This window comes from Sminthopsis crassicaudata, chromosome 3, assembly GCF_048593235.1.
Source record: "Sminthopsis crassicaudata isolate SCR6 chromosome 3, ASM4859323v1, whole genome shotgun sequence".
Lineage (NCBI taxonomy): Eukaryota > Metazoa > Chordata > Mammalia > Dasyuromorphia > Dasyuridae > Sminthopsis > Sminthopsis crassicaudata.
This window is the reverse complement of record NC_133619.1, coordinates 26182219-26198045: the sequence shown is the minus strand read 5'-3', so window position 1 is coordinate 26198045 and position 15827 is coordinate 26182219. Positions and strand designations below refer to the sequence as shown.

The window sequence follows — 15827 nt, the reverse complement described above, 5'->3', positions numbered from 1 at the left end:
CCCTCCCTCCCTCTTTCTCTCTCTTTCTCATTTAATAAATACCTTCAATGTTCATAATATACATGTATATATGTAGATATAAATATCTCTATGAATGGAAAATTTGATATTTCTTCAAAAGACAAATTATAAATGAACTAAACTATGGGATCAAGTTCTATTTTCCCCTACCTCTAATACCTCAGATTCCCTGAATTGTAATAACTCAATTTCCCTGAGTTAGTATTCTATGTCCACCCTAGCTTTCCTGGCCATCAAGATTGAGAGAATTAGGGCCTCAGAGCTCTGGCCACTCTCACATTCCAAAGAGTCACAAAACTCGAGATGGCTTATCTCAAATATCTGGATGACACACACTATCTTTTTGGCCCAGACATCTTGTCTCCTGCTCGACCACCTCCTTGCCCCCCCCAACTTATCAGAATTTATGGTCCTTCCTGAAATTATGACTTACTAAATGTTTCTCCCTCCCACCTTGCCTTTGTTTCCCTGATAGTTGGAGCCCTATAAAAGTCTCTGGATGCTTTGAGATAAGAGTCCCATTTAGTCAACTAGTCCAAACTCTCCACTATTAAATATTAAAACCTTAATCTCTGTCTTACCTCAGTTTCTCCAGCGTTACATGCCTTTCCTCATTAGCAAATAGTTCCCGGGATATAGGGAGGGGGAGCAAGTCTGGGAGAGTGTAGTGTGAACTCTGACTCAGTCCTTATCTCTCATACATTGAAAGCACATGTCTCAGGGTCAGTAAAAGGACTGTCTTTCTTTAAGTTTGAATCTATGTGTTGTTTGCCCATTTGCTGTAGTTTTCACATTTAGATTGTAAGGTCAATGAGGACGAGCCAGAGAGGGAGGGTTGATGTTGCACCAGGGAACCCATATATTGTCTTTTCTGTTTGCACTCAGAGCTCTCACTTTCACCTCTCTATATGATAAGAGTGACTGTTCACTTCTCATGAGAATGGAGCAAACTTTCTCCCTGCACCTTGAGAGAGATCTGAGATTTATTGGGTGAGCTGAATACCACACATCTATATTGTATATACATATAGTAGATAGGTACATATATAATAATAATATATGTGCTGTATATAATATTTTATGCATATATAAAATATATGGGTATATATTATATTACATATACATATTCTGCATATATATGCACACATATGAAAGAGAGAGATGTACGTCTATAATTTCATTGGTATTGGGAACTCCAATCCAAGAAACCCCTCTTTCAGTAAAGATTGACAACTCTTTGACAAATGATAGTACATAAAAATTGTCTGGGGGCAACAATAGGTGAGAAGTGAGAGGTAAGAAGACCTAGGATATCACAGTCAGTATTTGTAAGAAGGGTTCTTAAATTTTAGTCTTCCAAAACTACTATCCACTCTGTCTACTATCCCACTTGTTTCTCCATTCAATAATATATTCAATTCAACCATCCCTTGTTAATATCCCTACTTTATGCAAAGCATTATGCTAAGTCCTAAGGCTACCAGGAAACAGGAAATCATGACCTTGCCCTCAAGGTATTTTACTGGAAGAGGGACAGTGACATAGAATGTAGTTGCTGTTCAGTTATTTTTAAGTTCCGTCCAACTCTTTGCAACTCCATTAAGGGTTTTCTTGGCAGAGATGATGAAGTGGTTTGTATTTCCTTCTCTAGCTCATTTTACAGATGAGCAAACCAAGGCAAATCTTGGGTTTGTGAATTGCCCAGGGTCACATAGCTAATAAGTGTCTGAAGCCAGCTTTGAACTCAGGAAGCTGAGTCTTCCTGACTCCAGGCCCAGTGCTCTATCCCTTGTCCCATTGAGCTGCCCCTTAGTTTATAGCATGTATACAAATATAAAAATACATACAAGCTATCACATTGTAATTTTTCTCTTTATTTTTTTTTCCTTTTCTTTTCTTTATTTTTTTTTATTTTTTTATTTTTATTTTTTATTTTTTTATTTTTTTTTGCCTGAGAGTATTGGGGCTAAGTGACTTGCCTAGGTCATACAACTAGGAAGTGATAGATGTCTGAGATTAGATTTCAACTCAATTCTTTCTGACTTCAGGGATGGTGCTATCCACTGTGTCATCTAGCTGCCCCTATAATTTTGTTAAAATAGATTTTATGTATCTTTTCCATTTCTGCAAAGCTTAAATTTCCCCCTGCATTCTCCCTCCTGTTCCTCCCAGTGTGCTATTTCTTATAGAAGAGGATGTTTTTAACAAGAGGAGAAAAAAAAAAAAAGAAACAAACAAACAAATCATCAAAACTAATCAACATATAGAAGAAAAAATCTGATCTTAAATGAAATAGTCCCCTCCCATGAATCTTTCAAAGGAAAGATAGGGGAAATTCTATCATCTCTTTTTTGGAATCAAGTTTAGTCTTTGTAATTTTGCAACATCTGTTTGCATTTTTTGGTGGTTTCCGTTCTTTCCATTTACAGTGTTATAGTTGGCCAGTTGTCATTTCAAGAGGAAGAAGATGGTAATGAATGAATGAGTGAGTGAATGAAACATTTATTTAAAATATCACTTTGATTCATTCATTCTTGATGACAGTATACATTCTTTAGCATTCTATCCTTCTTGCCAGTTATGCCTTATGCTTATTACCATTATGTTTATTGACAAGTACAAAAAGCAAATTAATGCCTGCCCTCAGTGTGCTATTATTCACTTCTGTGAGAGGAGTACAAACTGTCCGCAAGTTATACAACATATATACAGAGTAACCTGCAAGTTAATTTCAGGAGAGAAAGAGTGCTCATAATTAAATGGGGCAGGGGAATCAGGATCTGTTAGGAAAAGGAGGCATCTGGTGGATCCCTTTGAAGGGATAAAGAAATGGTTAACGAAAGTGAAAAGGGGCTGCATATTATATGACATGTTCTGTCTCTTTTCAATTGTCAATATTATATTATTAAAACTTCACTATTTTAAGCAAATAGCCTGACTTCAGCTTCAATAGCCTATCATTTCCTATTTCCTAGGCTCCTCTGAAAATGAATGACTGCTGTTGGTGAGAAAACTAGGCTGAAGTTTTTGGGATTTGGGATTTGGAAGTCATGAGATATCAAGGGATCATTGAGATCATTTATCCAACACACTCATTTTTCAGAAGCTGAGGCTTGACACCTACTGATTTGTCCAAGAGCACATAGAAGTGGTGCATTGGAGTTCAACTCATTCTCAAATATTTCCTAGATGTGTGACCCTAAGCAAGTCATTTCACCATATTTGTCTTAGTTTTCTCCTCTACAAAATGAAATGGAAAACCACTTCAGTATCTTTGTCAAGAAAATCTCCAATGAGTTCCCAAAGAGTTGGGCACAATTGAACAAGAACATGGGAAATATGTCAAACCCATGTTTCTGACAACAAATCCCGTGCTCTTTTCTACTATACTACTGTCTCCAGAGGAAACCTTTGTTCTATTAACTGTGACTATGAAAAAAAAAAACCACAAAAGAAAAAAGGAAATAAAATATTTCGAGCTAACAATGGGCTCATAATTTCTTCCTCTGGTTCTTAAAGTGTGTGATGGAAATCTGTTGTTTGATATACTAAAAACTGGACTAGAGAAAATCCTAGGAATAATTCTCAAGGGAACTCTCCTGAACCAACAGAGATGAGGTCATTTCAATCTCACCTTCTGTGATACTATGAATGCCAGAAAAAAACCCCGAAGCTTCCTGAAGACTTTTTGAAACGATTTTACCAGCAGCTGCTTGGAAAGGTTGCCTAATGACTCGTTGGGGTTAATTCTCTATGGGCAGGATGAGAGCTGGATTTTCAAGGAGAAGTTCCTGAAATTTCACTTTTAGGATGGCCACAAGGTAACTTTACCACTCCATCCAAAGTCATTTAATAGTGGGATGATGATGAGTTTCATAATGACTGGCGCCATCAGTCTGTTAACTAAACAGTTTCTTTCTTTTTTAAAAATAACCTGCTGTGGCTGTCCTCAAGACATCAGCTGTCATCTGAAAAGGATGCTGCCTCTAATTCAGCTGCATAAATAATGCAAGTGATTGAAAGGAAGTTACAGTGGAGGTCTTTAACCTCTTTTATATCCAATTTGTGTGGGACTTTTCCAATTCCATGGATAGATTCTCCCTTTACCCTTACCAAGTCTTTTAGGCATTTCTGATCAAGAAATTGAGGTCACCAATCCCTTCCATAGATGTCTTCAGCTCATATCCTGATGATTGTAAAAATGATGTTTTTCCTTCCTTTAAAAAAAAGTATCATTCTATATGTTTTCAAATATAGCACTCCCAGAAATCTACTGTTAGGAAGTTCACTGAAATCCTTCTCGTTTATCAAGGACCTCACCAAGTTAATCAGGCTTACAAGTTGTCCTTTCCTCACATCTCTCTATGACTAGCTGGCTTCTCCTTTTTAGTAACTAAAATATAACCTCTGACTCTGATGCACAATGCATTTAATCACATAGAAATCCTGGAGATTTAACCACATGGATTTTGACTTCAAAAATCTTTTTTTTCCCCCTCTGTCTCTTTTCTGGTTAGCAAGAATCAAATGAGCCACTGAACAAAGTCCTCTCCTAGGTGTTTCTGAGCCACTGAAAATGAAGAATTTGACAATTTTTGAGATGAAAATAATTAAAAGGCTGTTTATCAGAGTCTTTACTTTGTAGATGTCCATCACTATGCTTTAATACAGATGTTAATAAAAATACGTGCTCCAGGCATGAAAGGCAGGTAAGAAAACTGTTTAAGCATTAAAACCTTCTGTCATTTAATTATTCAAGCCCTCAGGGAAGGCCAAGCTCAGCAAATATATCAGGCAAAGGACATGATTATGAATGGAGATTTGGAGCTGAACACATGTTGTACAAGGTTATTATTACAAGTGGAAGTGAAAGAAAGGAGGTTTTGTGAGTCACGGTGAGTTCCAACTAAAACTTAGTTCTAGCAAGAACATTGGCTAGCTATTAGACTTTTGGGGTTCATTCAGGTTCATTAGCTGTTTTGTTTCTCTCTACCATAAAGCTTTCTGTAATAACAAGGGACACTGATGTGGTACTGTCATTTGCTCCTGTCTGTAGCCCCAATACTTCTAATGTAATAAGAAAAAGACACCTTTGCAGGATCATGATAGATCTCTTCAAGTGTATGAAGGGCTGTCATATGGAAGAGGATTGGGGTTTGTCCTCCTTGGCCCTTGAGGGCAGAATGAAGAGAAATGGGCGGAAGCTGCAGAATCCAATTTAGACAATATAAAGAAAAAACATCCTAACCATTGGAGCTGTCCAAAAGTGATATAGGTTTCTGTAGGTTATAATGGATTAGCCCCATTGGACATTGGTGCAAGAGCTGAGTGACCCCTTCTGGAGTAATTTTTGGAGTACTGGAAGGGCACTGAAATCTAACCCTGAGATCCTGTGAGTTTGTGATTATTTAATGAATAAGGAAATATATTTTTATGTCTATGAAAGTTTTTTTCTTAAAAAAGAATAACTAATAATGTCAAAATAATCCAATTCCTGGTCTTTTCATGGAGGAGAATAATGGCAAGAGTTCTAGTCTTAGAAGGATCGGAGGAAATAAGGAGACTTCTTCCTCTCCATTGCAGTGATTTTGTTCCTTAGAAAAGCTCCATGGGAAAATAAGATGTAAGGGGGTATGGTGAGATAGACTTGCTGTTCTCTGGGCATCAATCTGCTTTTGTGTCCTGACTTGGAAATTTAATTGTTGAGTGATGTTGGGCCAGTTACTTAATCTTTCTGAGATTCAATTTCCTCAGCAAAGAAAGGAAGGTAAAAATGTGCCCCCCCCCCTCATTTGGTTGTTGAGAGAAAGGACATATAAATATAAGATATCCATATTTATTAGAAGAAATTGTTAAAGATGTTTAGATTAGAAACCTCTGGATTTTTTTTTCAGAACTAGTTTTGTAATGTAAACATTCTCTGCACAATTATAGCCATTTTGATAATATAACCAATTCCAGATTTATTTTAAATATGTTTTAATTAACTGGAAAATACATTTTAATTCTTTTGTTTTCTCATGAAATCTACCAAATTGATGCCATTCCCAATGTACTTATAGATTGCATGTATACTCATTATGCCCACAAGATTGATTATTCATTTATTCAATCCACTATGCAGATTATGTTGAGGAATATAGGAGATAAAAGAAAGTTGAGAAAAAGCTTTTGTCTATATACTTACATACATTTATACTATACATACATTATATATACACACACATACATAAAGAGACACACACACAAACACACACACACAGAGAGAGAGAGAGAGAGAGAGAGAGAGAGAGAGAGAGAGAGAGAAAGAGAGAGAGAGAGAGAGAGAGAGAGAGAGAGAGAGAGAGAGAGAGAGAGAGAGAGAATATGTCCAAGAGATAAGCTTTAAACTTTGTACAAAAAGAAAAACAGAATAGGTGTTGCATTGTAAGTGTCATAAGCTTTATGGGAGTTTAGACAAGAGACAAATCATCTCCTTTTCTGATCACATATTCACATTATCTGGTATAATATTTCTTGGATGGAGAACAACATTGAAAATAGATGCTTTGACCTATTTCTGTCCTTTAATGTCTTTCTATTGTTTTTCTAGTACAACTTTAGTTTCTTGGAGAGTCTATTTTCTTAAGCTTTGAATAACTTTGATATTATTGCAGTTATTCTGTGAGTTACTTAACAGTTAATTATTTTTTTAATTAAACTTTTAAAATTCACTTAAACTTTTTCCTCACTGACATTCCAATGAGACAGTCAATAATTAGTATATTATTCCCATTTTACAGATAAAGAAACTAAGACTTGGACAGATCAAAGTTAGAACTCGGGCCAGAAACAATATTTTTTCCACTATTTCAAATTGATTCTATACCACATCTTTTTGCCTTGAGTTGGAAGAGCAATGGATTTTGAGTCAAAATACCTCTCATTAAAATCCAGCTCTCCCATTTATAATCTGTTTTATCACAGGAAAGTGACTTTACAATTCTGAACCTCAGTTACCACATCTATAAAATGTAGCACTGTATTAAGGACTCTTGAAGTTCTTCCATCTCTAAAACTTATGCAAAAAAAAAAAAATTTACAATTAGCAACTCACCCTGGAACACAGATATAATTTAGATGGTTAGAAGCAAATTTTTAAATATTTAGATAAATTTTAAAGTCTTGCTGAAGATGAAGAATTGTGGGATATTGGAAGTGCTATTCTCCTATACATCAGAAGTGACTAAATTTGCTGTGTTCAAGACCCTCTTTGTTATTCAGTCATTTTTTTCACCAGTACCCAAAGGCTAAAATAAATACCTAACACTTTTGTTTATTTAGTTAGTCTCACATAGCAGATATTTTTGTCAGAACAACTTTAATAGCTAAACTCTGAAAGAAAATAATATTAAAAATAATATTAAATAACCACAATTACTCACTAAAGGGTAATGTGTGCTTATTGTGTACTGTAAAACTTTTCAAACCACAAATCAGATTGAATACCATAACCCTCATTTCATGTTTCATATTGATTTTTATGATACTTGCATTTTTATCACAACCAACCAAACCCCAGTTTCATAAAGATTTTACATCACAAATCAGAAAGTTCAAGAAGTGACTGGAATAGCCAAAAATACAAGAAAACAAAACCAGAGAACATTATCAAATAGAATGTAATTTGATGATCTCTTGTTAAGATTGTGAACTGACAAACTAGTAATTGCTATGGTGTCATTGAGATGTTGAGTATCACAGCAGCTAGGTGGGACAATAGAGAGAAAGATCTTCTTCATGAGCTCAAATTTGGCTTTAGACATTTATTAGTTGTGTGACTCTGGGTAAGTCACTTAATTCTGTTTGCCTCAGTTTCCTCAACTGTAAAATGAAGTCGCGAAGGAAATGGCAAACTATTCCAGTATCTTTGCCAAGAAAACTCCAAATGGGATCACAAAGAGTTGCACACAATTGAAAAACAACTAAACAACAATAGCAACTCATTGAGACAGAGTTTTAGTGGGTTTTCTCCTGAATATGTAAAATATTTTGCAGGTGCACTATTTGTGAATTGGTGCGATATGCACATTGGAAAAGGGATTGTGCTTACTCGGCTTGGTTTCAGAGGAATTGACATAATAGCAAACCAAATGTGAAACTTAAATAAGGAATAATCAAAGAACAGTTGGAAGGGAGGGACTTCAGAGTCTATCTAGTCCAGTCACTTTTTCAATATGGCTGACAAGTTGTCATCCCGTCATCACTTGAAGGCTTCTAATGAATTAGGCCCTGAAGTCGTTCAAAGCTGCACATTCTACTTCAGGATAGCTCTAATCATTAGGTTGTTTTTCTTTCCTCAGGCCAATCAAAAGAAACATAATCTCTTCTACATGACATGATGTCTCAAGAGGACATCTATATATACTTGTCAAAAGGTACTAACTGACATCAGCAAAAGTCTCTCTGGAAGACTAAAGTCTAGACCTGACATTAGTCATCATGATGACAAATAAAAGGGGAATTGGATGGCAGGAGTAGAGTCACCATTAAAGTACTAATGCTGTATTTCATTATGGTGGAAAGGAGACATTGGTTCTTATAGGCTGTACCAGCTGAGGGCACATCCCAATTATGTTGAAAGGCTTGGACTCTGGGACCCAAAATAGAAGTCTATTTCTTAGTTCCAAATGTCAGTCTAACTAAGTTGTAAGAAACTCTTCCTAAGGTTAATCATATCATAGTGATATCGACACATCTGCTAACAAAGACTATCTACCAAAGTATAGAATCAAGGCTTTCTTCATAAGATGATAAAACATGGTGACAACACTTTTATGAAGGTACTAATGTTGATCTTAGTTCAGGATCACCACTTTTTATCCTAGTGATTGCTCACTTTTCATCTCAGGGATTCAGAATTTTCTTCTGAGAATACGAGGACCTTCTCTTGGGATAATGTCATTTAGAAGATGGAGTAAGTTTAATCTGCTTGGCCCCAGAGAGGGGTCGGAAAAATATGGGGATAGTGTCATGAGCATCACAACAAAGAGAAATACAAAACAAAACAAAACAAAACAAAACAAAACAAAACAAAACAAAAACCTTTTGTGGAAATGAATGCCCTGTCACTAGAAACATACCATGGAAATTGAAGAGGGTATGTATGTGCATTAAGAAGGAGTTTAAGGGGCAGCTAGGTGGCACAGTGGATAGAGCACCAGCCTTGAATTCAGGAGGACCTGAGTTCAAATCTTGTCTCAGACACTTAACACTTTCTAGCTGTGTGACCCTGGGCAAGTCACTTAACCCCAGCCTCAGGAAAAAAAAAATGGAGTTTGGACCAAATGGCTTCTCATGTCTATTCTAATCTCTATTCAGCATAATGCTCTAGCCTCTTGAACAACTGGGAACAAAATTTTAACTTTTTTGCTCTTACCCCACTTTATGGCATGATCATCCTGAAAGATCTTTCTGCTATTTGATTCAGACAGACCACTTTACCTTTACCTTTGGTATCATCCACTATCTTGCATATACAAGTGAGTCCATTTAGTATTAACTAGAATTTCTATAGAGTTACAAAAACAACAGCAACAGGTAGGAGTAGCAAGAACAGTAGCAGCAACAACAAAAGGAAAGAGTGGGAAGAAGCTTTTTTTTAAAATTTTATCTGATAAATTAAAATTCGGACTTTCAAAAATGTCTATTATTTTAAAAGGAAATAGTATCTAGCATCTGATGATTTTATGATGCCTTATCAAAAATATTTGAAAATATCAATGTGTAACATGATGCAAAGAGTGCTGGATTTAAAGTTCAGAAAATTGGGGGTAAAATCTTGCTTTTCCTATGTATTTACCTGGGTGACTTTGGCTAAGTTCTTTGGCTTTCCCAAACCCCAGTTTCCTTATTTGTATAATAAGGACACTGTACCAGATGCCATCTCAAGTCCCGTTTAGCTCTAACTTTATGATCCTCTGGATACAGTGGACTCCTATTTTATAAGCTTCTACTCCATAAATTTTCTTCAAAAGTAGAAGCAAGAATTGATCCAAAACTGAAATGAACTAGCCTCTGTAATTCATTGGATCTGCCCTCCAAGGTCAATATCTCATCTGCAGCATAGTCTGCAGCACTGTGTGATGGAGAGAAATCACAATTTTGGCATTGGCAAATTGGCAACAGCTGTGGACCAAAAAGGTCTGGGGAAATCCCTGCAATGAAGATTAGGATCCAGCCATAGAAGAAGGAAAAACCTGCTTTATCCACTTTTTATGTCTACCATTCTCAAAAGCAGCCCTCACACTGCCCAACTGGACTAGGTGGACATGGTAATGTATTTATATCAAGACCATTATTAAACATGAGAGTTCTATTTGTGCCTTTGCCAGTAAGACCCTGAATAGCATAGTGAAGTTCATTTATCTCTTAGGAGCGATCTCTCTCTCTCTCTCTCTTCTCTCTCTCTCTCTCTCTTCTCTTCTCTTCTCTTCTCTTCTCTTCTCTTCTCTTCTCTTCTCTTCTCTTCTCTTCTCTTCTCTTCTCTTCTCTTCTCTTCTCTTCTCTTCTCTTCTCTTCTCTTCTCTCTCTCTCTCTCTCTCTCTCTCTCTCTCTCTCTCTCTCTCTCTCTCTCTCTCTCTCTCTCCTCTCTCTCTCTCTCTCTCTCTCTCCTCTCTCTCTCTCTCTCCCTCCCTCCCTCCCTCCCCCTCTCCCCTTTTCTCTCTCTCTCTCTCTCTCTCTCTCTCTCTCTCTCTCTCTCTCTCTCTCTCTCTCTCTGTGTCTCTCTCTGTCTCTCTCTGTGTGTGTCTCTATCTCTCTCTGTCCGTCTCTTTCCCCTAACCCCCATCATTTTTCTTTCCTTTTTAAATTAAAGTTTTTTTTTCAATTTTTAGAACATATGCATAGATAATTCTGCAACATTAGCCTTTGCAAAACCTTGTGTTCCAGTTCCCCCCCTTCTCTCACCTCCCACCCCCCATGGCAAATAGTCTAATATATGTTAAACATGGTAGAAATATACCCCATCATTTTTCAAATGGGAATTTGATTGACAGATCTCTTTTTTCCCTTAAATCTCTCTCATTTCATCAAAGTGTCCTTTCAAGATAACTGAGGTTATAACTTAGAAGTATCTGGGTAATCCTAGTAAAATTTCCAAGTCTGTTCCTAATCATTAGAAACCGCTGGCTGAATGGATTGGTTAATATACCCTGATTAAATGCTCTTCCAAAGTATTCATGTAAGGCCCATCAGGGAAATGAAAATGTTACTCTTCTAATATATTTAAGAAAAAAATCTAAAACAGCAACTTTTATCTGTCTTTCTATCATCTGAAGAAGCATAGACATTTTTTTCCCAGCACATAGGACATCATACTGCTGTAGTAGTACTTTTTGCCCAGTCGTGCCTGACTCTTCATGACCCTATTTGGGTTTTCTCTGCAAAGATACTGGAATAATGTGTTATTTCCTCCTTCAGCTTATTTTATAGATTAGGAAACTGATGGAAATAATGTTAAGTGACTTGTCCAGGGACATACAGCTAGAAAATGTCTGAGTTGTGTTTGAGCTTGCAAAAATGAGAAAATCTAATAGCATTAATGTAATGCTTTAAGTTTTGCAAAGTGCTTTGTGCATGTTATCTAATTTAATCCTCACAAACAAGTTTGGGAGAGGATGTTATCTCCATCTTACTGATGGAGATAGTGCAGATAAGAAAATGACAGCTTAAGAGAGATGGTATGATTTGTGGATTGCATAGTTTAGAGAGGCATCTGAATTCTAAGTGCCTCTTCTAGCTTCCTGAAGTAGGAAAAGATCTGTTTCCTCATAGTTTTGGAACTCTATGAATGAAATTTGTCATTCTTCAAATATGCTATTCCATCCTCTGTATCTTTGAACCACTTTGTTCTGACCATCATCTGTTGGTTCTCCTGGCATCCTTCGAGTTTCAATACAAACAATACTTTCTGCAGGAGAGCTTTCCAGGTCTCTCATCTCCTAGTGCCTTCCCCTTTCAGATTACCTTCCATCTTTTTAGCAGATATCTTGTAGGTAACTAATTATTTGTATTTATATCTAGGTATTTATATTATATCTAGTAGTTATATAGTTATAAATATATTTATACACACACACGTGCACGCGCACACACACACATACACACACACATATACATATAGATATAGATATAGATATAGATATAGATATAGATATAGATATAGATATAGATATATGATAGCCTCCATTAGAATGTGAATTCTTGAGGACAGAGGGTTTTTTTTTTGTGTGTCTTTCTTGGCACCCTCAGTACTTAACACAACATCTGGCACATAGTAGGCATCTAATGAACTGTTCTTAACTGGTTGAAGAGAAATATAAATATACAGGACCATTGCATTTATAAGGCTATACATTTAGGATTAGAAAGGATTTGAGGATTTAGAGACCAAAGTTCTGCTTTTTCAATAAACAAACAAACAAATAAATAAAATAAATGAAGGAGCAATGAATGAATAAATGAAAAAAAGGCCAAAACTTTGGGGGGATAAGGAGAACTCAGTTGTTGGTCACTGATAATCAGTAAGAGGCTCTACTTAATATCATTAATAATTTTACTGGTGTCCCAATTTACACAGGCAGTAATAAGGTAGAATTTGAACCAAGGTTCTCTGACTCCAAATCATGAAAAGTAGAAGTTAGAGAATTATTGCTACTGTCATTCTCTGCAACACACTAGACAGTTTTCAGTTACTTCCAATCCAGCATCATTTTGACCAAATCATGTTTTAGATGAGCAACCTAACAAAAAAGGATCATTTAGAAATCCTATAGAGAATGTGGTCTTTTAAAGACCAAGTATTTTTGAGGTTGAAGGGCCAGCATTGTATTTGTGAAGTACTGATGGATTCTAGAGAGGTTTTTCTTTTCAAGAGCAAGCCTTCCTCCAGAGCCCCCACGTGGCTAGGTCGATTTTCATTGGAAAGAGCTTCAAGCTGGCTCTAATATTTACTCACTTATACAGGTGCGTCCATCAGCATGGAGTCTGTATCCCATATCACATTCACAGTAGAAGGAGCCCTCAGTGTTAATGCAACTCTGCTGGCAGCCTCCGTTCACTACTGCACATTCATCGACATCTAGAGAAAGAAGACAGATGGCCGGGATTACAATGTCGTTTCAATGTCAGGCCCAAAGAAGTGATACAATATTTCTCTGATACACAGCATGTGTGACCTGCCAGGAAGTCGCCACCTTTGTGGCCACCGATCTTTGTTTCTTTGATCTGTTTTGATGTGGGGGTAAACAAGAGATGGATGATAGAGCTGGTATCGAGCTCTTTAAAGCTCCTGACAGTGAGAACAAGGATTGCCTAACAAATTTCTATTCTTCACCTACTCAGTAATTAGACAGATCCTTGATATAGATGTGTCCTCTGAGGGAAAGAAAAGTGGAGGAAAGAATTACAAGAAGCTAATCTATCTGAGCTGGCACACACCAGGAGATAAACACCAAGCACTGGTCAAATCCTCTGAACAAAGACAAGGGACAATGTTGCGACCTTGAGGCATCCCTCATGGGCTGTTGTGACCACCAAAGCAGGGAGAGTGAGAAATCAGAGTACAGTTAGGATGTGGTAACCATAACAAGAAGCCAATGATTTTCTATTATATGTGTATGTGTGTGTGTGTGTGTATGTATGTGTATGTATATATACACGCATATATAAATATATAATATATATAATACTATATACATACATATATATTATACTATATATATTTATTTATTATGTTTATAGCATTATCTCTGATGCATTTCCCCTTGATATTTCTTTTATCAAGAGAGATGACCTAATCACCAGAATTTTTCATAGCTTAAAGGAAACTAGCAGGTCATCTAATTCAATTCCTTCATTGTAGGGATAAGGACACTGTAGCCCTGACAAGCTTTGTGTCTTGCTCAAGATCACATGATCAGCCAGTGGCAGAAAGAGAATTTGAATATGACCCCAAATCTAGTGCCTTTTCTTCCCAGTGTATCACAGTGGTCTTATAAATGGCCTGCAGTTTGGCACAGAGGAAACAGCACTGGCTCTGGAGCTGGAGATAGTGATGGGGGCATCTGACTTTCAATCCCATTTCTGATGTTTGCTACCTATACGATCTACCTGCAAGTCATTGAATCACTCTGGGACTCAGTTTCTCATTTGTAAAAAGGTTGACCTCTGAGGTCTCTCCCAGTTTTAGAACCTATGATTCTAAGCCATTCAGGTGAAGGAGAATTCAGTTACTGATCACCAAAGATGAGCAAAAACTCATAGTTAATTATGACAATAATGTCAAAGGCGATATTAACAAATTTCTTTAAAGTTCTCAAAGAAAAAAAAATAAAACCCCCAACCAAAAATTAAACTTGAAATACAAAAATTAAAAGGAGAAATCAATAATATTGAAAGTAAAAAAAAAACTATTGAATTAATAAATAAAACCAAGAGTTGGTTTTATGAAAAAGCCAATAAAATAGATAAACCTTTGGTAAATTTGATCAGAAAAAAGAAAGAGGAAAATCAAATTGTTAGTCTTACAAATGAAAAGGAGGATCTTTCCACAAATGAAGAGGAAATTAGAGAAATAATAAGGAGTTACTTTGCCCAACTTTATGCCAATAAATTTGATAACTTAAGTGAAATGGATGACTTCCTCCAAAAATATAGGCTCCCTAGATTAACAGAGGAGGAGATAAATTGCTTAAATAGTCCCATTTCAGAAAAAGAAATAGAACAAGCTATTAATCAACTCCCCAGGAAAAAATCCCCAGGGCCAGATGGATTCACATGTGAATTCTACCAAACATTTAAAGAACAATTAGCCCCAATGTTATATAAATTATTTGAAAAAATAGGGGATGAAGGAGTCCTACCAAACTCCTTTTATGACACAGACATGGTACTGATACCTAAACCAGGTCAATCGAAAACTGAGAAAGAAAATTATAGACCAATTTCCTTAATGAATATTGATGCTAAAATCTTAAATAAGATATTAGCAAAAAGACTTCAGAAAATCATCTCCAGAATAATACACTATGATCAAGTAGGATTTATTCCAGGAATGCAGGGCTGGTTTAATATTAGGAAAACTATTAATATAATTGACCATATTAATAAACAAATTAATAAAAACCATATGATCATCTCAATAGATGCAGAAAAAGCATTTGACAAAATCCAACATCTATTCCTACTAAAAACTCTTGAGAGTATAGGAATAAATGGACTATTCCTTAGAATAATCAGGAGCATATATTTAAGACCGTCAGTAAGCATAATATGCAATAAAAATAAACTGCAACCTTTCCCAGTAAGATCAGGAGTGAAACAAGGTTGCCCACTATCACCATTATTATTCAATATAGTACTAGAAATGCTAGCCTTGGCAATAAGAGCCGAGAAAGAGATTCAAGGAATTAGAGTAGGAAATGAGGAAATCAAACTCTCACTCTATGCAGATGACATGATGGTATACTTAGAGAACCCCAAAGATTCTACTAAAAAGCTATTAGAAATAATTCAGAATTTTAGCAAAGTGGCAGGATACAAAATAAATCCACATAAATCCTCAGCATTTTTATATATCACCAACAAAATGCAACAGCAAGAGATACAAAGAGAAATTCCATTCAAACAAATGTTGAGAGTATAAAGTATTTGGGAATCCATCTACCAAAGAAAAGTCAGGAATTATATGAGAAAAATTACAAAACACTTGCCACAAAAATAAAATCAGATTTAAATAATTGGAAAGACATGCAGTGCTCTTGGAT

The 15827-nt window shown here is 36.1% G+C and overlaps 1 protein-coding gene across 1 annotated transcript in view; it reads right to left on the bottom strand.

Annotated features, from left to right (window-relative positions):
• LOC141561848 (uncharacterized) overlaps positions 1-15827 on the bottom strand; it is a 327004-nt gene that overhangs the window by 228659 nt on the left and 82518 nt on the right. The window contains exon 3 of the mRNA XM_074301949.1: positions 13019-13141. Within this exon, the coding sequence (XP_074158050.1) occupies positions 13019-13141 (123 nt within the window). The remainder of the gene's footprint in view (positions 1-13018; positions 13142-15827) is intronic.